This window comes from Lipotes vexillifer, unplaced genomic scaffold (genome assembly GCF_000442215.2).
Source record: "Lipotes vexillifer unplaced genomic scaffold, Lipotes_vexillifer_v1.1 scaffold505, whole genome shotgun sequence".
Lineage (NCBI taxonomy): Eukaryota > Metazoa > Chordata > Mammalia > Artiodactyla > Lipotidae > Lipotes > Lipotes vexillifer.
Genome location: NW_006785581.1, coordinates 3000301 through 3023481, shown reverse-complemented (window position 1 = coordinate 3023481; position 23181 = coordinate 3000301). Strand labels below are relative to the sequence as shown.

Here is a 23181-nt window from a genome sequence, read left to right as displayed (position 1 = left end):
TTTTATAGGGAGAAGTAAGCCAAGTTCAGGAAGTGTCTTTCTTTGTGTTAAGGAAGGGCTAGTCTACATGCCAGCATTGGCTAAGGTTGAGGGTGCAGCAAAGTTTAGGGTCTTTTGGGGAAGTAAGTTCAACTGAATTTTGGTTAATTTACCTAACAGTCCTTTGTTTCAAGGGATCAATGAGGATACATAGTTCAGCTAACCATTTATGAAACAAAGAATGGGAATGTGTCTAACCTTTATTACCATAAAGTAATAACGAGAGGAAGAAATTGTAAGGGTAAGTATAGATCTAAAATACTACTCAGCCACAAAAAGAGAAGTCAATTTTGCCATTCACAACATGGATGGACCTGGGGGGTATTATTCTTAGTGAAATAAGTGAGAGAAAGACAAATACTGTAAGTTATCACTTACAGTAGAATGCGATATGTAGAAACTAAAAAATAAAATAAATGAATGAGCATAACAAAACAGAAACAAATTCACAAAGATAGAGAACAAACTAGTGCTTACCAGTGCGGACAGGGATGGAGGGAGGGGTGAGATAGGGATAGGGAATAAGAGGTACAAACTACTATGAATAACATAAATAGGATACATGGATCTATTGTACAGCACAGGGAATATAGCCAGTATTTTATAATTTTAAATGGAGCATAATCTGAAAAATTATTGAATCACTATGTTGTACAAAAAAAAAAAATGCCTAGTACGTAGTAAGTGCTATTTAAGTGTTTGCTATTATTAACAGTAAGAGTATTTTAAGGAATCTCAAAATTATTTGCAGGGTCACTGGATTAAGTATATACTTGCAAATATGATTACTTTAAGAAGAATACAAATTTGGATACATGAGTTTGGTATATGTTAAAATATATCAATAAGAAAGAAAGAAAGGGGGGAGAGAGAGAGAGAGAGAGGGAGAGAGAGAGGGAGGAAGGAAGGAAAGAAGGAAGGAAGGGAGAAAGACAGAGAAAGAAGAAAGAGAGTAAAGAAAGATGGAGGGACAGAGAAAGGAAAGAAAACTGAAATTTCCCTGGTGCCAAATCTTAGAGCATTTCCTTTAGAGAACTTGTAATTATAAATTCATTTTCTCTTCTCTTTGAGATGTATGCAAATATTTTTAAAAGCTAAATAAGCCTCTTGCCAGTTTCATAACTCAGGAGTGTTTTTCTTAAGTTTTCCAGGAACCATCTCTTTTAAATGTAAACATCAAGAAAGATAACATCCCTGTTTCCTTGGCTCTATGGGAGTGTAGTCTAGGCACCTGGTTCCAAGCTGTAACTACCTGCTCCACATAGATATATAAGAAGTTTTAATTTTTATTATTATTATTATTATTTGGGATACAGACAACTAATACTGATGAACACTTCAATTAGCAGATGAATTTAGAATAAATTATGTGGCAAACAGTGCTGTCAAGTCAAACAGGGGGGTTATCTATGAATATTCTTTAAGTCATATAGGGAAGGGTGGTTCTTTGCAGTAAGCAGTTTTACAGAACAAGAAGAGTGGGAGATTTCTTTAAATTGTCCCCATTTTCCAGGAACAGAACTCGGGCAAAGTTCAACGTTGTCAGTATGGATACAAAAACAGACATAGATCAAAGCAGCAGAATAAAATCCAGAGGTAGATCTATGAATATCTAGACACATGAGTTACGACAAAGAGGGAACTGTAAAACAATATAAACAGTTAAATGTTTTCAATAATTGGTGTAAGTCAAATGACTATACATATGGGGGGGGGGAAAGGCCTCTATTTTGCACCATGAAGAAAAATTAATTCCAAGTGGACAGCAGTTCTCAATGTGAAAAGTAAAATAATACAACTTCTAGAATACAGGAAATAACTTCATGATCTTGGTGGTAGTTAAAGGTTAACAGCTTTATTCATAAAGTAAAGCCTTGAGAAAGTAGACTACAGTTGACCCTTGAACATTGGGGTAGGGGCACTGACCCTTTGGGCAGCCAAAAATGTGAGTATAATATATAATTTGCCTTCTGTACACAAGGTTCCTCCATATCTGCGGTTCCACATCTAAGAATTCAACCAACCATAGATCGTGTAGTAGTATAGTATTTACTATTGAAAAAAATCCATGTATAAGTGGACCCTTGCATTTCAAACCCATGTTGTTCAAGAGTCAAGTGTGCAATAAAATTAAAAACAACTGTTTATGAAAAGAAACCATAAAAAGGATGAAAAAGGAAGCACAAAGTAAGAAAATATCAGTAAAATATATAATGAACAAAGGGTTCAAATAAAGAATATATAAACTGTTCCTACAAATCAACAAGGAAAGACCTAACTGAAAAACAAAATCAAGAGACATTAGCAGGGACTTAACAAAAGTGCATATCTAAATGCCCAATAAACATAAACAAGGAGATAAATCTCATTTGAGATTTCAAATTAAACCGTGATACATATACAAATAAGTTTCTATAGAAAGTAATGAAAATTAATGAATAAAAGCTCATACAATTAACCAACCATAGCTAATTTAATCAACCAAATAAATGTTGAGCCAAAGAAGCCAAACTCAAAAGAATACATACCGTATGACTCCATTTTTTATAAAGTTTAAAAACAGACTATGCTAATCTCTGCTGTTAAAAGTGAAACTCTACCTCTGCTGAGAGGGACAGGAATAGTGACTGGAAGGAGGCACTAGGGCTTCTGGAGGGCTAGGAAAGTTTTCTCTTTTGATCTGGGGGGTGGTTACATAGCTATGTTCATTTTGTGATTGAATTCAAAGTGCACACTTGCGGGCCTATCTCTATTTATGTTATGCTACAGTTTAAAAAGAAAGAAAAAGAAAGATTGGTACTTTTTAGTGTTGAGAAAGATATGTGGAAAACAGCATTCTCCTATGTTGTTAATAGGACTCTAAATTAGTACATAATTTTGTAAAGGGTGATAGTGTAACACATACACTTTTTTTTTTTTTTTTTTTGCAGTACGCGGGCCTCTCACTGTTGTGGCCTCTCCCGTTGCGGAGCACAGGCTCTGGACGTGTAGGCTCAGCGGCCATGGCTCACAGACCCAGCTGCTCCGTGGCATGTGGGATCTTCCCAGACTAGGGCACAAACCCGTGTCCCCTGCATTGGCAGGTGGACTCTCAACCACTGAGCTACCAGGGAAGCCCACACATATACATTTTTTAATATGCATGCTGTTAGATCCAGAAATTTTCTATGTGGTATCTATTTTGCAGAAAAATTTACATATATGCCGAAATATGTAAATACCAGGTTGTAAACAGCAGAATGTTTGCAACATCAGAAAAATTGGAAACAAACTAAAAAACTGTCAGAAGTGAAAATGTTTTATAAAATTATGTTACATCTATAAATTAGATATTAGAAATATATATCATGAGCCTCAGATGTCATGATGATTGTGAAGATGCTTTGAAAAGTACAAAATTCTGTACCAATGTAAGATGCTCTTGTAATACTGCACCTTTGTACATATGTGAAGTACAGTATTCTGGATGAAGATAGGAAGGAAGGGTATTTTCTACATCAATCTTCCAAATAATTTCCTGAACAGAGCAAGAACAGTATTGCTCCACTATGAAGGAGAGGAAATTGGGGTTTTTTTTGAATTTTATTTATTTTTTATACAGCAGGTTCTTATTAGTTATCTATTTTATACATATTAGTGTATATATATGTCAATCCCAATCTCCCAATTCATCCCAACTGTTGAGTTTTAATGCTGAATTAACCTAAGACATTGGCACTCTTTACAAAGAACAAGTAAAGATAAAAGAGTACTGTGACATTTCTATACCTGAGCAAGTTGCTAAGTTGCTCCTACAGGTTCACTGGCCTTTTGTTAGCAACTTTTTAATGCAACAAGTATATCTGAAGGATTTACGGTTTGCAGAGTGCTTCATGCACATTCTTTCATCTGATCTTCCGAAAAATGCCAGTCTACCATTCTCTCTGTTTTAAGAGGTTACCTTGTTTAGACAGTAGAGCTATTAACTGAAACCAGGCCTTCTGATTCCATGCCGTGTGTTCAACATTCCCTTAAAGGTTGCCTCTTATATTTGTTGTTGCTGCTGCTACTTTTTAATCCAGGTAGGAAAAGGAAGAAAATTTTTAGTTTGTGGATTTGCAATTTTTATGTAAATTCTAGGCACTACATTTTGTTTAATATTCCTGTCAGTGAATTTTAAAAAATATATATAACCAGGGACTAGAAAAATGATTATTTCAAAATCCTTCTTAGACACTTAAGAGTGCTGAACCTAAAGGGAAGGAAGTCTCTCATTCTTCAGAGAAAGAGAGTAAGTAGTCTCAAGGGGAAGGGTCTTGTGATTGTTAGGACCCTGGTAACTGCATTAATAGGTAACAGATACATGGGGTAAGAGCAACAAAGAACCTGATTTTTATTTTCCTATAAAGTCTGATCAATAATAATATCTCGGGCTTCCCTGGTGGCACAGTGGTTGAGAGTCCGCCTGCTGATGCAGGGGACACGGGTTCATGCCCCGGTCCAGGAAGATCCCACATGCCGCAGAGCGGCTGGGCCCGTGAGCCATGGCCGCTGGACCTGCACGTCCGGAGCCTGTGCTCCGCAACGGGAGAGGCCACAACAGTGAGAGGCCTGCGTACAGCAAAAATAAATAAATAAATAAATAAAATAATAATATCTCACACTTATTGAACCCTTAGTATGTTCCAGAAACTAGTCAAAGTCATTCACACCTTAACTCATTGAATTCTCAGGGTAACCTGTGAGGTGGCTATTACTCCTATCTTAACAGGAAGAGACAGTGGCACAGAAACTGTGATTAGGAGAGAGGTTTTCAATGGGAAGTTTCAAGACCCTAGGACTACAAATGGAGAGGAAATATTATTATTCAAAAGACTGAAAACAAAAATTTAAAAAAAAGTAAACAAAAGAAAGACTGAAAACAGTTTTAAATGAAAGGAAAAAGTTCTGATGTTTCTCAAATGCTATCTATTGTGAACAAAGTAATATGGCACCTGCCATGTCAGTAAACAAGGAATATTGCCTGCCACCAAGCCATCAGCCACTGTAGCCTCCCCACAACAGGGAATTCAGGATGGAGAAAAACAGGATACATGTCCTACATAGTTAAGAGGCATATCAAAGGAATAATTTCAATGAGCCCAGACTCTTGCATCTTCCCATGCATAGAAAAACACTAAAATCATTAACTTGAGATATCTGTTTTTTGTGATTAGCAGTAATCTTTTAATGTCCCACTACATGTATTTTTTCCAGCAACAAGTCCTATGTACCCTGGCTCCTCCCTTACCTGTTATAACAGTTCCTCAGAGTTCGCAGTAATGCCCTTGAATAAAACATAATTCTCAACTTTTAGGTTGTGCATTTTTTTCAGTCAACACCATATACAAAGAAATTAAAACATTCCATTTCCAGTTGGAATGACCAATATTCTTTCTGCTATGCACTGAATTTATAAAACCTAACTATAAGTTTATAAAACCATTTTACAAAAATCTTACAAAACCAAAGTCCTCTGGCTCTCAATTAAGTGATTCCCCCAATATTGCAAGAGGCCTCTATTTGCTGTGTCCACACTGTCAACCACTCATTTTTAAACGACAGCTGGAGAAGTAGGGAGGTTAACAGCGTTAAGCAGTCCAAGTAGCCTTTCAAACCTGCCCAATACCACCGAACACTTATCCAAATTTACACAGAAACATCTTGCAGACATAGTATCACACATGCACACAGATAAAAGCACACACAGGCACACATCTCTTATGCCAAGGGATGTGCCCAAAGGTCTTCTCTACCTACAATTCTGTTTCTTGATGAGGATGGAAAGAAGCTTGACTCATCTTCAATGAGGAAGAGCTCCTGCCGATGTCTGGTGAATTGGGCAGTGAAATATTCAGCATGAGGATGCTTCACGTTCCTTGGGAGCTTCAGAGGCCCAAGCATACAGCTAAAAGGGATTTTGTCAGCTCGAGGAATATCACTCTCCTTAATAGGCATTTTGATTCCCAACACTTCAGCGTAAGTAACTAATACCTCCCAAGGGGCATGGATCTTGACAAAATAAGTTTTTCCATCTTCGGAGTTCTGTATAAGATGGAGGCAAAATAACAGAAAGATTACTGAGTTGATTAAAGAAAGAAAATTTTACAAAATCTCAAACAAATTAAAGACATCAAGTATTTTCAATTTATTGAAAAATTTCAGCAAAACTTTGCAAATGCTCAAAACAGTTATACATATTATACTTACATATATATGGATATATGTGTATACTATGTGTGTGTGTGTGTGTGTGTGTGTGTGTGTGTGTGTGTGTGACAGAGAGAGAGACATAGAGACAGACAGAGACAAAGAATATTTTTAAAAATATATTTCAGGGCCAATGTACACTAGTCTGAAGTCCATAGAAACACATGTGGTTCTGGGAAATCTCTTACGTTTTTAGCAACTAGTTATAAGCTTAGAACTGTGTTTAGGGTATATGAGAAATACATACAAAGTATAAGATATACTCCCTCTTCTTACCCAGTTTTGATGTATCACCTATACCTAAAGGAGGAACTTTAGGTAATAAGGTTCATTACACAGGAGAATAATTAAGTTACACATAGAATATGTGGTATAATTCATATTTACTAGTTCAGTAAAATACAGGGATAAATAAGTAGAGACTATTAATTTAGAAGTAGAGAGTATTAGAGTTTCATGGACAGGGTGGGATATGAAATAGGTCTTTAAAAGTAATTTTGAAGGAAATTCTAGAAAACCAGTAAATGGTAGGAGGTTAAAAAAAAAAAACTTGGCATATTCATGAGCACAAAAAGTGTCTTGGCTTAACTAGAAGGTTGTGTTTCAAGATAGCCAGGTTAACTAGTTAGGGTGCTAGATTATAGGCTGCCTTCAAAATGACACAGATATGAAACAAAAACCACGTCTTTACTTTCTCTGGATCCTGACTAGAACTATTTATGCCTATTTTTAAAGTGTTCCACTCATCCCTTATCATCTCAAATTCAGAGCACTGACCTACTTATTTACCTGGAAGACCACAGGCCCTACCATCCTCAGTTACATGTCAGTACCCAAAAAAGCTATTGTTTTACTCCCAAACACAAAGTCTAGCCAGTCAAAGGTCAGAGGAGAAGAAAACAAAACTTAAAAAACTAAGACTCTGATATAGATTAACAATTACATTTACCATTTTATCTTCAATTTCCAACTCAAGACCTGTTTTTCTGAGATTTTGTTCAAACTCTTTTCTTCTTTCCTATGGAAAAACAAATTAGTAGTATTATGTAAAACCCTTTTATTTGCCCAGTGATAAACAGACTTGTTACACAATGACTGTGCCTCCAGATGGTCCCTTGGTTGTATAAAAAAGTACTCTATGTATTACCCCCATCTGAGTGCCATGGCCTGCTTTTCACCTATATTATAAATCACAGTATAACTATAAAAATCCAATATATCTAGGAATAATCTCCAGGAAATATGCAGGACCTCTATCTGAAAAAAATGCAGAAAACTTTACTAATTAACATAAAAATTTTGATAAACAGAGAGACATATTATACTCCTAGTTGGGAAGATTCAGTACTACAAAGATATCAGTATTCTTCAAATAAAGGACATATTTAATGCAATTTTAAGCCAAAATATCATCATGACTTTTTAATCATGAAGAATAATTTCACTTAGAAAAAGTAAAATTAAATTTAATTCAATTAAATGCAAAGCCCCATTACTGTGGGCTTTAAAACAATAATTAATTTTCAAAAAATCTTTTTGCTTTATTATTTAAGTGTGAAAAAATTGTAACAGTGATTTAAGTATAATTCAAGTATGATTTAACTCTTATGTGTGAAAAACTGTAAATGTGACTTAAATGTAAAAATTTATGATTTAAGTGTGAAAAATAGTAACTGAAATTTTAAAAGGTTTCACTAGGATATTACAGGACACATCTTCAAATGGATATGTCCACCTTGAGAGATCTTCAAACTTTACAAGGAATAAAATATAATTTTAATGGGTTCTTTTTCTCCATTTCCAAAGTTTCCTACATGTGAGAATATGTCTATGAATAATTCTCCTCTCTCTGATACCCTTTCACAATTGCCCTTCTCCTAGGTTACCAAAGAAAAGACAGGCTGTGAACATCCAGGAAAGCAAAAACAAAACAAAACAACAAGGGGCAGGGTGGTACACTCAAAATATTGTTATCAGTATTAAAAAAAAGTGAATCTTCTCACTGTAGTAACAAATGCTTTTGCAAGTCATGTGGACACCAATTCTCTGAGTTCAGTAAAACTGAAGGCCGAGCTAAGAGGATTATTAGGTGACAGACCATTAAACATTACTTTTATGATAAATCACTTTGTAATTTGGGGCTATAATTCAGGAGCTCAAAAAAGATTCAAACTGCTAAAACAGTACCTTTTCTATTCCAACCTACTTATTTATCTGAACAAGCTTAATTTATACAAACATATATAAAAATAGAATATACTTGAAGCTGAACCATCTCATCCTAGGAATAATTCTCATTCATCTACAAATAAGGAAAATATTGTTTTTTGGGTTTTTTTTAAACATTTTTATTGGACTATAATTGCTTTACAATGGTGTGTTAGTTTCTGCTTTATAACAAAGTGAATCAGCTATACATATATATCTATCCCCATATCTCCTCCCTCTTGCGTCTCCCTCCCACCCTCCCTATCCCACCCCTCTAGGTGGTCACAAAGCACCGAGCTGATCTCCCTGTGCTATGTGTCTGCTTCCCACTAGATGGCGGAGGAGTAAGATGTGGAAAATATTGTTTAAAGCCCCTGTGTTCATTTCATTATTTGATGCATTTAGGATGACTTTACTTCTGATGTTTGATAACTACTTGTCAAATACTGTAGTATATTCATGATGCTTTATCAATTATACACTTGTACAGTTGTAAAAGAAAACAAACCTCAAAACAAAAGAAGTTTAAGGCTTAGACTGTTCTGGTGAAAGGAAATAAAAGCATTTCAAGGTATATACACATTTGTTGTAGCAAACTTAAGACTGAACAAACAATAAAAGACTCCCAAAGATAAAACACTTAAATTAGGAAAAAATTATGTGGACAGAGTGGAAGGAAAATTTTAGGTGGAGAAAAATAAATGATGTAAAATTCAAAGTGTTAAAAAAGAGTTTCTTCATATAATTCATTTTTTAAAATAAATGATGGTGAGTGTCAAATTTCGATGGTATTTACCTTCTAGAGATATATGCTAGAAACTGGACCATTTACAAAACATTATAGATTATATCCTTTGCAACTACTGAAATGTATGATAAATAATTGTAGTTGGGGAAGACTTGTAGATGAATCAGGCTTTCAGGGGAAGTCCAGGAGTTCATTTTAGACCTGCTGAGTCTGAGATTCTGTAAGACTTCCAAGTAGAGATGCAGAATAGTCACAGGGGAAAGAAGTACAAACTGGAAAGGTAAACGTTGGAATTAGCACAAACATGGTTTTAAATTTTAAAACTGTGAGACAGGAAGCATCATCAAAGAAATCAATGTAGGCTGAGAAAAGAAGAGGATTAAGGACTGAACCTGAGGTACTACAATAACAAGAAATCAGGGAGAAGAAAAGATTGAGAAGGAGCGGCTAGTGAAATAAGAAGAAAACTAAGAGAATGTGGAGACCTGGAAGCTGAGTGAAGAACATAAACTGTAGAGAAGGGAATGGTAACCAGTGGCAAATGCTGCTAACAGGTCAAGCAAGATGAGGGTTGAGACTTGATCATTGGATTCATTTATCTGAAGATGAGCAGAGTGGGTGATGTTAAGGCCTGATAGGAATGGGTTTAAGAGAAAACAGGGCAAAAAGGAAATTGAGAAATTGACATTAGCTGGCAGGGAAATTGAGATTAAGAGGAGGTTTTTGTGCTTGCTTTTTAATTTGTTTTTAATACGGAAGAGTTAACAGCACATTTATTTGTTGAAAGAAATGATCTGGTAAAGAACAACACAAAATGCAATTTTAAGAGAGAGGAAAGAATCGTAAAAGCAATATCCCTAAGTAGGTATACAGAAAAGAGTTAATATAACAGGCTTGAAACTGCTATCCTTAGAAAGGCCTGCCTGCAAGGTTGGTTCTGGTGTCTGGGAACTTGGTTTTTGTGAGGGTTCCCATCATTCCCAGAACTACTAAGAGTGGCTCACTTTACCTCAACTGTTTGTACAAACTATGTAGTTCATACTGAACATCTGCTTTCTTCCGGGACTACGGAATGTTGGTATGAGACAGGCAGAAGGTTACAAGGACCAGCCCCCAATAAAATCCTACTGAGTCTTTAATGAGCTTCCTTAGTAAACAGTACTTCCAATGTAATGTCATACATTGTTACTGGAGGAATTAACTGCATCCTGTGTGACTCCACCGGGAGAAAACTCTTATAAGCTTGCTCCTGGTTTTCTCTGGACTTTGCCCCATGCATCTTTTCCTTTTGCTGATTTTGCTTTTATTATTTCATTGCAATAAAACATAGCCATTGAGTATGGCTACATGCTGTGTCCTGTGAGTCCTTTTAGTGAGTCAGCAAACCTGGGGGTAGTCTTGTTGACTCCTAAGCGGTAGGCACGAAGAAAGGGATCCAGGACACAAGCAAATTTGTTGGCTTTAGATAGAAGGATAAATAGTACATCTATGGTAAAAGGAAGAAAGGTAGATTATACAGGTAGAAGATGCTGGTAGATGGACAAATGTGGTAATGAAAATTAAGAATTTCTCTTCTACTTGCTTCAGTTTTCTCAGTGATTTAGAAAAGTGGTCAGCTAAGCTTGAAAATGGAGAGGATACATAGAAGGTGTGAGACAGAAAAAGTTATAAAACAGTCACCCAGGAGAGTGGGAAACTGAATAAATTAAGGAAGTATGACTGCCAGATAGCATTAAGGACCAAGTTGAGGTCTATCGGCACAAATATGAGATAAAACCAGTAAGTGAATTGTATGTCTGTCTTTCTGCATGGTTCTAGCATTAGCAGGTGGAGAGTTGGGTTTAACTAAAATTGTTTTTCAAAGTTAAGTACAACTGAGAGATGGGCAAGGGATGTGATGGCACATGCAATAGAGTATAAAGTGATATGAGATTTAAACTGAATAAGCATAAAGAATAGCATAAAGATAAGGAGCAGCAGTAAAAAGGAGTTAAGATAATTGTATCTTATCTGGTCCTGGTGCAGCTGAAGGAAGAAGAGTATTGGTCAGACATATTCGCGGGATTGGTCACACAGTTGGATACTTTGAATGAGATTAAGAAGAGCTGTAGTTATTAGTAATGACAAGTTCTAGGGGAGTGAATGGCTGAGTTAGAGACTAAGATACTGGCAAAAGGGAGTTCAAGGAACAGAGAGGCTACGATGCCAAAATAATCATCTAGATAACCACTGAGATAATCAATACTTAAAAAGGGAGTATTTGTGGAGAGAGTGATGGTGATCCAGGAGCTAAAATTGTTGAGAAATAGAACAGAAGACCAGGGACAGATTAATGACTGCAACAATGCAGGGTAGTGATAACTCTTATGAGATTTAAAACTCAGGAGCTTCGGGCTTCCCTGGTGGCGCAGTGCTTGAGAGTCCGCCTGCCGATGCAGGAGACGCGGGTTCGTGCCCCGTTTCGGGAAGATCCCACATGCCGCGGAGCGGCTGGGCCCGTGAGCCATGGCCACTGAGCCTGCGCGTCCGGAGCCTGTGCTCCGCAAATGGGAGAGGCCACAACAGTGAGAGGCCCGCATAACGCAAGAAAAAAAAAAAAAAAAAAACTCAGGAGCTTCAAGGCTGAGCTTGGGAGGATAGACTGTAATCAACAATACGATAAAAGGAGAGCAGGCATTCATCCATTTCCAGAAAAAGTGTAAGGGAAAAACCACCACCGCTTGAGAGGACTGCTGTGGAAGGCACCAAACCCACAGGAGGAGCTAGGCTTGAAGGGGACATTCAGAGAAGAGCTGAATATGGCGATAGTGAATGAATTTTAGAGGCCTGGTGGAAGAGTTTCCAGGCAAAGGGTGGAAGAAATGGACAGAAATGGCTATGTACAGGGCCTTATGGGGATAATAGCTACAGTTTTTTACTTTATGTGACATTTATTTCCTATGTAAGTATGTTAGCAAATGTGTGTTTATATGCTTACCCATATGAATTAATATATTAATTCATTATTTCAAATATTTAATATTTATTAAGCATCCATTATGCTCTACTGCATTTGAGTATACAGTAATGAACAAGACAAAGTCCTTGGTTTTGTGAACTTAATTTATGGCGTTAGAGACAGTAAACAAGTAAAAAAAATGAATAAATAATGTAAGTTCAGAAAGTGATAAGGTCAGAAAGAACAAAATATCAAGGCTATTCAGAAAAAATGGATTAATGAAAGTTGAAATGAAAATTAAACACAAAAGATAAATATTATATTCACACATACACCTCAAATTCTGGAGGTCACATTTAATATCAAAGGTGAGCTATATAAAAAACATATCAGTCACCTGGGAGAAGAAAAAGAAGTCACTGTCCAAAATATCCAAAAAATAAAATTGACTTCACACATCCATTCTTAGGCTGCGTATTTTGTAGTCTTTTCACTCAGTTTCAGCTTTCAGTAACACTCTTGGGCTGCTAAATTTCACAACATAATTCAGAGGAAACATCCCTGTCAAAGTATAGAACGTGCTTCTTTTTATTATTCCCATCTCTCTTACATAAGTACTTACTGCCTTCAGTTCAGCTTCTTTCTTTATGTCATCAACATAGGAAAGCACAAAATCAATTTGCCTAATCCCATCTCGGAAGAAGATAGAATCTTTGCTTTGTTCATCTTTTTTAAACTGCAGGAGACATGAATGACACAACTTTAAATTATAGTTTTACTTTCACATGGCAAAAACATGAAAGCGATTAGCTAAAATTTGGTCACCATCTAATTTTTTTCAGTCTGAAATGACAGATGGAGACAACCAGAGTTTTCATCAACAGAAGATCATGCTTATTTTAGAAAGCGAAATGCCATAAAGTTACATATTAAACAACAAAGACTCAAGATGAAGCTAAGCATATTTACTACATGCATACACAATAAAAATGCTACAATTATACCAAAACACAAAATGAATACATGTATACATTGATCCCAAAATGCATATTCAGAGAGACTTGTTATCTTCATTAAACAACGTACCAATTAGTCCAACAAATAATTCATGGTCACAGTACTTTGGCGGTATAACTAATTATAGACGAATTAATGAATCTCACTGTAAGAACATAAACTTATGATTAATGCTTATATGTATGTTTTCATAAAGTTGCTACTTTCTAATTCAACTTTTGAAGGGTTAAAATGAAATCAACATGCAGTTAAAAATTAGAAAGCAAGTTAGCGTGCCAGCTGGCTTCACTTACAAGTAAACTCTCATGCAAATCTCCTTTCAACATCAACTTCCTAAGTGAGCTAAAAGCAATCCGCTGTTTAAATTTGTGTTATCAGTTCTCTCAGTATAATCGTCAAACTTACAAATTCAGCTTTCACATGTGTACTTCATTAATTCCTCCCCTTTCAAAACTGCAAAAACACTAGAGAGCTTCAGAAAGAAGAGATTTCATGTTTGGCTGATTTGGTCTTCTTTATAGTTTATATATAATATGTAATAGTTAATATTTGGAATAGGTGACATATAATACCTAGAATGATGTAAATAGATGATGCAGTGCATGTCAGTGATCTCTCTAACCCTGTGATGCAAATTTATAACATAGGCAACTTTCCAACTGCTTTAGCTAACCTGTGATTGGGGAACTGGGTTTTTAATTTTCATAACTGGTATTTATATTAGTTTATGAGTTTCTTTTATGGTACTCTATGCTGTTTTTCATTCAAGTCAGGCCAGGCAGATCACCCATAAAAAGGATTGGTTGTAGATCAGTCAAGTAAGAATAAGACAAAAATCTCATGTTTGATCTGTGGTCTGTGAACAGAATAACTGTATTTTATCTATATGAATGCATAACTGATGTGTCTCAGAAAGAACTAGCTCCCAGTGCACAGGAGGAAATGAGTGGAAAAAAGAATGAAGAAACAAAAAATATTCAGGGAGTCTAGAGATTACATATCAAAATACAGTAATTCAAATGTTATGTCTGAGTTCTCTACACCCCAGTCAAAGGATACATAATCATCTCTCTTTTCCTAAAAGAAAGTAAAACAAAAAGAAAACCCTGAAAAAATTCAAACTGTTGTCATGTTATATCTTGATTATAAATCATTAAAAAAATGTGAACAAAACAAAAAAATTATTTGAGCTCTTGTAAATCATCACAGTATTAGCATATCTTATGAAATTCACCAAAATTTGTGGAGCCAACTGGGGAAGGAAAAAAGATACTAATTAGATTAAATATAATCAAAGCAAAAAATTAGAGGGAAAAAACAATAATCTTTTTGCTCTAAATCTGGGACAGTCATAGTCTGTATGATAGAGGGTTTTTTTAAACACCATATATTTATAAGTGGTCATATTGTTTGAACAAGCTAAATTTAGGTCCACAGAGAGAAGTTCTGGTGATAGAAGATGTGCACATAGAAATCAACAAAAATCACACTCAAGAGTTCATGTCTATTAGGGAATAAACAAAGTAACTAGAATAGTGAATCTAATTATTTCCTGAATGTTCAGTCAAAATGGGTGTATGTAATTCCCTTCCCCTGAAAGATAGTCAAGGTAGCCTTTGGCTACCTAGAAAAATCCAAATATCTATCATTATGTCATATCCTAACTATAAACTGTAAAAAATTTTTTAAATACAGAGAAATCACTGGTAGCCTTGTAAATCACCATGAGGTACATATCTTAGGACTGTTAACAGAAACTGGTTGAAGCCAACTGGGGCAGAAAAACCTGGTAATTTTGTTACATATAATTGAACACTATTAAAACACATCACTTTTGTTTTGCTCAGGACATGACATTAAGATCATTTTTTGCAGTGTGTATAAGGTTTGTATTTATATTTGTATTTGTGTTTGATTTGTTCTTGGAAATGCCTGTTTATAGTGAGGCAGATATCTGGGTGGCTATTGAATGAGGTCGTTTTTCTGAGGTTTATAAACTTGGATTCTTGATGGGGATTCGTAAACTTCTGAAACTATGTAAACTGCATGTGTGTATGTGTGTATGTGCGTGTGTGTGTATTTATGTGTGTATGTAATTACATTTTTTTAGGAAAAGTTTCCAAAGCTTGAATCAGACCCAAAAAAAGATTAAGAATCACCATTCTAAAACCCCAGTTGCCTGGGGAATAGGAATCAGTGACAAAGTCCCCCAAATCAATAATATTCATTGCAACAAAAATGACTTGGGCTAGCACTGCAGCACTAGCAATGCATCCAAAGCATAAGCAGCATCATTCAGCACTGGTTACCATAAGACGCCGCCTCAGGAACAAATTGTATCGCTTTGCAGACTGTGAAGCAATCAACAGAGAGTTAGCAAATCCTGCCCAGGATTAAAGAAAAGATCCCCTGCAAAAACAGACACGCAAACAAACAAGACCCTCAGTATGATCACTCATGTGAATATGCATGTGTATGTGTATGTGTAATAATTAAATTGGAGGGTGGGAGAAGACAGAAGAACAAAAAAAAAGGGAGAAAACAATAAAAAATAAATGAAAGAAAAAAAAAAGGAGACTTCAAAGTAAATTTCCCTAAATCCCTTTACAATAACTTTAAATAATACACATTTGTGGACCTGGATTAAGAAGAAAACAAAAAAGAAAGAGAAAAAAGAATAATGAAGGAAAACATGAGAATGGAAATGTAAAGTAAAATAGGTATAATAGGTATTCTGTTAAGTATGCCTATACACATCCAACAAAGAAAGCAAAATTACTACAGTTATTCTGGGACCATGTATGGTATGAAAAGTTTACCCAATAGTGTAAAATACTTCATTACTGAAAAAACACTGAAATTACCATTATCATGTACATGTGTGGGTAATTACTTTTATTTTTTTAGGAAGATGTTCCAAAGCTTTAATCAGATCCAAAAATGATTAAGAATCTTTCATTACCATTAAAATATTTCACTACCAAAATACTGAAGAAAAAAACAAAAAGTCATTTGATTATTTAAATGCTGAGTTGTCTTCAGTCTTCAATTACCATGAGCATTATTTTTAAAATACCAAAGCAATTAATTAAAAACATCTGGGAAAGTCAATATTTGAAAGAAAACCTATGGCACAAAAAAGGCAGGTGTTGTATTTTATAGTATAATGAAATGATAAATTATCTAATAAAATTATCGATAAAGAGCTTCAGTTCTTGTCATGCAAAGTTTTGTTTAAACTGTTGTTTTCCTGGAATAGGCTAAAGAGACCTAAGCAACTGGTGACTAAGGCAGGAAAGTCCCTGCTCTGTAAACTGATGAGCCTACTATGTATAGATGAGTTAATAATTGCTGTTATTTAAAAACAACAGGGCTTCCCTGTTGGCGCAGTGGTTGAGAGTCTGCCTGCCGATGCAGGGGACGTGGGTTCGTGCCCCGGTGCGGGAAGATCCCACATGCTGCGGAGCGGCTGGGCCCGTGAGCCATGGCTGCTGGGCCTGCGCGTCCGGAGCCTGTGCTCCGCAAAGGGATAGGCCACAACAGTGAGAAGCCCGCGGTGCGGGAAGATCCCACATGCTGCGGAGCGGCTGGGCCCGTGAGCCATGGCTGCTGGGCCTGCGCGTCCGGAGCCTGTGCTCCGCAAAGGGAGAGGCCACAACAGTGAGAAGCCCGTGTACCCCAAAAAAAAAAAAAAAAAAAAAAGACATATGATGGGACAGAACAGAGAGTTTAGAAATAAACTCATACATACACGGTCAGTTTCCACAAAGGTTGTAAAGTAATTTATGAGGAAAAGACAGTCATTTCAACAGGCAGTGCTAAATATGCATATTTTAAAAGTAATTAAATTTAATTCTCACCATAAGTCATCTACAAAAGTTAACTCAAAATGAATCCTAGACCAAAAGTAAAGGTTAAAACTATAAAACTGAAGAAAATCTGAGAAAATCTCCCCTACTTTGGTGCAGACAAATATTTCTTAGATAGAGCACAAGAAACATGGATCGTAAAAGAAAAAGGATGAGAAATTGAACTTTGAAACTTTGAAAATTTGTATTTTTAAAAACAGTGTTAAGTAAAAGAAAAGGAAAGTCAGAGATTGGGAGAAAATGTTTGCAATAAATACAACTGACAAAGGTTTTGCATTCAGAATACATAAAAGCTTCTTACAAGTCAATAAAAAGATAATCCAATTTCTAAAAATACAGAAAAGATTTGAACATAAAGTTAACAGAAGAAGATGTAAGAATGGTCAATAAGCCCATGAAAAGATGTGTAACATTATCATTCATCAGGAAAATAAGAACTGAAACCATGAGATAACCTCCATTCAATCACTAAAGTTAAAAAGTTGACAATATCAAATGCTGGTGAGGATGTAGAGCAACTAGAATTCTCATGCATTACTGGTAGGAATGAAAAATATACAACCACATTTTAAAATAGTTTAGCAGTTTCATATAAAGTTACACATACATTTTTCATATGATCCAGAAATTTTACACCTAGGAAATTAATGAAAAGAAATGAAAATATGTCTATACAAACACTTCTTACACAAATGTTCCTAACAGCTTTATTTATAATGGTCCCCAAACTGAAAACAATTCAAATATCCATCAACAGGTGAATGGATAAACAAATTTTGGTATATCCATACAATGGAATACTACTTAGCAATAAAACAAAAGAAACCAAAAAACTACAGATATATTCAACAAGATTCAATTTATCAGTGTCATTTGAAGTTTTGGATGAGTCTCTAAACAAAAAAAGCCAGTAGCCAGACACAAAATAGTATATATTATTACATACATCATATAGTATTATTCCATTAACATACTACTTTAGAAAAAAAATTAAAAAAACAAATCAGCAGTTGGCTAGGGCAGAGGTGAAAGAGAAAAAGGAAGCCTTTTTGAGGTAATGGAAATCTATATCTTGATTGTTGTGATTTGTTAAAATTTGTCAAACCGTACACTTAAAATGGGCACATTTCATTGTATGTAATGTATAAACAATAAAGATGATAATTTTTAACTTGAACAACTAGAAGAATAGATTGTATGTATCTAAGATATGAAAGACTTCAAAAGAGCAGTTTTTTGTCTGGGAAAAAATTACATTTTAGACATGTAAATCTTGAGATGTCTTTAGATATTTAAATGCATATGATGGGGAAATGGCTTGGATATTTAAGTCTGAAGGTCTTAATATTTAAGTCTGATGCCTATACTAGAAACTTAAATTTAAGTGTTACAACATATCATTGGTATTTAATGCCATGAGACTGAATAAGATCTCTAGGAGACAAATGTCTGAGTCCTAGAGCAATCATATCTAAATACATATGTAGATCAATTATAAATACTAATCTATATTCATACTTATTGCTTCTGGTTCATTTATACATTCTGGCTGGTTTGTGCCTATGCCAAGTATATCATTAAATATTTGGAATATCATCCCTGAGGTGAACAAGATCTACACCCCTTCAAAACCTGTTAACAGCATGTTGATTGTTATTAAGGCATGCCTCTAGTGTGCCTTTCCAATTCCCATTCCTCCTTCTTTAAACACTAAGTACTTTTCAAATTATTCCTCCCAAGACAAATGGCACTCACTCTGAGACAGGTTCTTTTAGGTATAATTTTCTCCATTTTTCTGTGTTTCATTTAATGGTTTTAGCATCCTTCTAGCAATTTAGCTGGCCATTTAGGTACTCAATCAAATCCACTGTTGACTACTTTATTTAAAATAAAAGGTTAAATTATGTGAATTCCTCTGTATTTATAGAATCACTAGTAGTGAAGTTCTATCATAATAATGGTAGGATTACATTTTTTTCCAAAAGGAAAATATATCCAATGATATCCTGCTGGATATCTTTGGCTTGTCTCAGCAGAACCCTTCTCTATCCATCTCTACCCTGCTTTTTTTCTTGGGAGGGCGACTGGTTATACTGATAGGTATCAAAGAGCTCCTTTGACTTCTGGCTTCCCACAAATGATTGGAAAGAGGGAAAAGAGTGTAAATGTCTTCCTTTCTGAGGCTGGATTCAGGAAGGCTGTATCCTTCCACTGAAGGTCTTTAAGCCTCTCAAGAATTTCTCAAGTACATGACTCTCTCCTGGGATCTAATAATTGTTCCCTCCCAATTCCCTTCAGTTCTATGGATGATAATAGATTCATGTTTACTAGATCTATACACACTGGGCTTTTCTGGCACTCCATATTTGTATAAGATTTTTATTAAGCCCTCCTCAAATTATCCTATTTTGAGTATGCCTAATAGGACCCTGACTGATACACAATTTTCTTTTGTGATATTTCTATAACATTAAAAGAAAACTTCCCTGGAAAAATGGTTGATTCTGGGACAGACACAGGAAAAGTACAAGATGAGCATCTTGTAATGTCAGAAAGTAAGAAAAGCTAAAAACAAAGCAAAATCAATAGGGTTATATCAAAGGGATACAGGGATCAATCAAAAAGCTCTTAATAATCAAAGCAAAGGCCAATTTGAGCAACGAAGTAAATGAAGTAGTACTGAGTCTATAATACAAAATATAAAATAAATATCTCTGAGCCCAAACTGATATAAATAAATATACAAATAATGTATAAATAAACTGATGAATAAATAAATGAGACCTATTTCTCATACAGAAGAATTCCAAATAATTCATTTACCCTTAAGGAGGTGGAGCATAATCCCCCAATTCTTGAGTGGGCTGCACACAGTGACTTTCTTCTACAGTATAAAAAGGGAGAATAGAAAGAAAAACTTCACAGTAGAACAAGCTGACAAATATAACTTCAAGCCAAGCAATCAAGATTAACATCAAGAATGATAAGTCACGTGGGTAGGCAATGTACCCTTCATATAATGTGATGAAAAAAGCATTTTACTCCTATCGTCTTCCTCCAAAAAATGCACTACCCCAGTCTAATTATGAGAAAAACATCAGGAAAGCCATAATTGAGGGACATTCTACAAAATACTTGATAAGCATGCCTCAAAACTGTGAAGGTCATTGAAAACGAGAAAAGTCTGAGACACTGTCACAGCCAAAAGGAGCCTGAAGAGACATGACAACTAAATGCAATGTGGTGTCCTGGATGGGATCCTGGAACAGAAAAAGAACACCAGGGAAAAACTAAGGGAATGTGAACAAAGTATGGACTTTAGTTAATAATGATGTACCAATATTGGTTCATTATTTGCAACAAATATATCATATTAATGCAAGATGTAAATAGGGGAAAATGTACATGACGTATAAGGAACTTTATGTACTATGTTCATAATAAATCTGTAAATCTAAAACTATACTAAAATACAAAGTCGATTAAAAAAGGGAAACCAACTGTTTAATTTTAATAACTTACTGTTTGACCAAAGACAACGTCATCATAAAGAATGAAATACCATAAACCACTTTAAAATCATTTGGAATGTAAAACTTCAATTGTTAGTATATGACTTAACTGGGGAAATTATTTGCAACATATCAAGGGCAAAGGGATAATAATAAATATGTGACCAGCTCCAAAAAAATCAAGAAAAAAAAAAAAAGAAAACCTAACAGCTTGACAGGAAAATAGACAAAGAAATATACACAGAATGATCCAGCAAAATAAATTAAAATGACCATCAATGTAGAAAAAGATAAAATGTCTCACTCATATTGAGAGAAATGAAAGTTTAAACTATCCTAGGATACAGAGCTAACTGAAAAAGCTCTCAACTGAAAAAGGTCCACTATCTATCTCTCTAACAGGCAGGCAAACATCTAAACTTATTAATACACTGTTAATGAAGCTATGGAGAAATAGGACTCTCATATATTTCTTATAAATGCAAAACGGAGGGGAATTTGGCAATATACAGTAAAATTACATATGCCTTTATTTTTTGATACTTAAATCCTACTTAGAAAGATACATTTGGCCAAAATATTATAAAACTGATTCCCAAGGGTTAAAGACTAAAAAAAGAGAAAAGATTTCCAAGATTAAAAACAACCCAAACATCCATCAGTAAAGGGACTGTATGAATACACTATCCTAAACCCGCACAATAGAATACTATGTCACATACTAACAAATTAGAGTGAAATTGATACAGTATAGAGTATAGAGTGAATTCCAGGATATGTTTTTAAGTGAAAACCAAAGAACAGTTCAGTATATACAGTATGCTGCCTTTAAAGAAGCAGGAAGAATATAAATATACATATGTATGTAGACACACACACACACACACACACACACACACACACACACACACACAAAGTAAAGGATACATTGGAAAGATAAACTAAATAAAAATGGTTACTACAGAAGGTTTAAGAGGAAAAACAAGGAAGAAATTTTTCTCTGAAATGCTTTGTTTCATAGTTTCAAACTGATATAGATTTACCTTCAAGCTAATAAAGTCTAAGCTTCAGGACCTCTTACTTGCATCAGTCCCTTCAAGGATTTAGGAAGGATTCTAGCAACGTGTTCTCACAGTCAAACATTTTTGTAAAAATTTTAAAGTAAATTATTGTCCCATTATTCTTCTTTAAAAGTGACACCAAGGGCTTCCCTGGTGGCGCAGTGGTTGAGAGTCCGCCTGCCGACGCAGGGGACACAGGTTCGTGCCCTGATCGGGGAAGATCCAGTGAGAGGCCCGCGTACAGCAAAAAAAAAAAAAAAAAGAAAGAAAAGTGACACCAAAATGGCAGAAGCTTTAGGCTCCACTAAACTTTATTTGATTTACAGTTTTCAACTTTGGAATCGTGAATGTTTTACATGGTCAAAAAATAAACATAAATTAAAAAGAAAAATAAAAACAATAAAATTTCAAGTATTATAATCTGATCAATCCTACAACCTTCATTCTGGAACATAAAGATCAGTACTCTAGTGAAAAGGGAAACATCCGTACCAAAACTGTCAGTATAAGAGTATAACTCTATTTCCCCATCTCCCCAAACAGCATCTTTTATTTACTACGCAACTAACAAAAAATTCTGAACCTCTTAATTAACCTCTTAATTGAGGTTATTTATTAACCTCTTAATTGATATTCAAATTTGATTTTTAAATAAACTGTACTTCTTCATGATTATTCTTAAGCACGTACTTACAGGTAAGAAGAAAGATGTATGGAGAGAGAATACTAAATTAGGCCTCAGAAACCTGAGTTCTAGTCTAGTCCAGGATCTGCCCCCCTAAACAAATGGATAATTCTGGTCAAGTCATTAAACTTCTCAGATCCTTCATTTTCTCATCTGTAAAACTGAGAAAGTAAAATGCTAGCAAAGTGCTATGCTTTATGTGTCATTCTCATTAATGTGTCTAACGACATTTTTTTTCCCATAAGAAACTGATTTTTTACCAAAGTAATAAATTCTCTAATATCATGTATAAGAACCTGAAAAACAACTGTGAACTGAGAAATAGTCACGATTGCTGACTACAAAAAAAACACCCCGTCATGTCCATGCAAGAAAGTATAGTACAGATGGCTGCTTACCCTTGGTTCTTCACTGATGAGAAAACTGGACTCTCTGCTGTTCAGGTCCTGCTAATAGCGTCATGGAGAAGATAGAATGCTGTTAATAATAATAATGCAAGTGGGGAGTATATAACTTTTAACAATAAAAACTCTAGGTTCTCTGTGCAGAAGTACTAAACGTACAACTCAGGGGAGCTATGAAGCACCTGAAATTGGATGCAAAACTGCGTGTATACATGTGCATGTGTGGGTGTATAATGTGTGTGTATGTTTATGCGGGGGGAGAGAGAGAGAGAGAGAGGGCGCTTGAGAAAGAATGAGAAATTTGGAGGTAGATTTAACAAATCATAAAAAAAAATCTGAGATACAAGAAATGATTAAGAAATACTACATTGCAGAGAAATAACAAGCTCCAATCTTTTAACGATGCTGAATCCTGAACGGCACCAAAAGGAAGGACAGAATTAATTGGCTATTTTAGGCCTTTCACCATTTG

The 23181-nt window shown here is 35.1% G+C and overlaps 1 protein-coding gene across 1 annotated transcript in view; it reads right to left on the bottom strand.

The window, feature by feature from the left end:
• Positions 1-22750, bottom strand: part of ANO5 (anoctamin 5) — a 76508-nt gene extending 53758 nt beyond the window's left edge. The window contains exons 1-5 of the mRNA XM_007457635.1: positions 22704-22750; positions 15488-15529; positions 12784-12897; positions 7217-7285; positions 5818-6102 (exon numbers count right to left, since the gene is read on the bottom strand). Coding sequence (XP_007457697.1) covers positions 5818-6102; positions 7217-7285; positions 12784-12897; positions 15488-15490 — 471 coding nt within the window. The 5' untranslated portion in view covers positions 15491-15529; positions 22704-22750. The remainder of the gene's footprint in view (positions 1-5817; positions 6103-7216; positions 7286-12783; positions 12898-15487; positions 15530-22703) is intronic.
• Between the last annotated feature and the right edge of the window lie 431 nt (positions 22751-23181).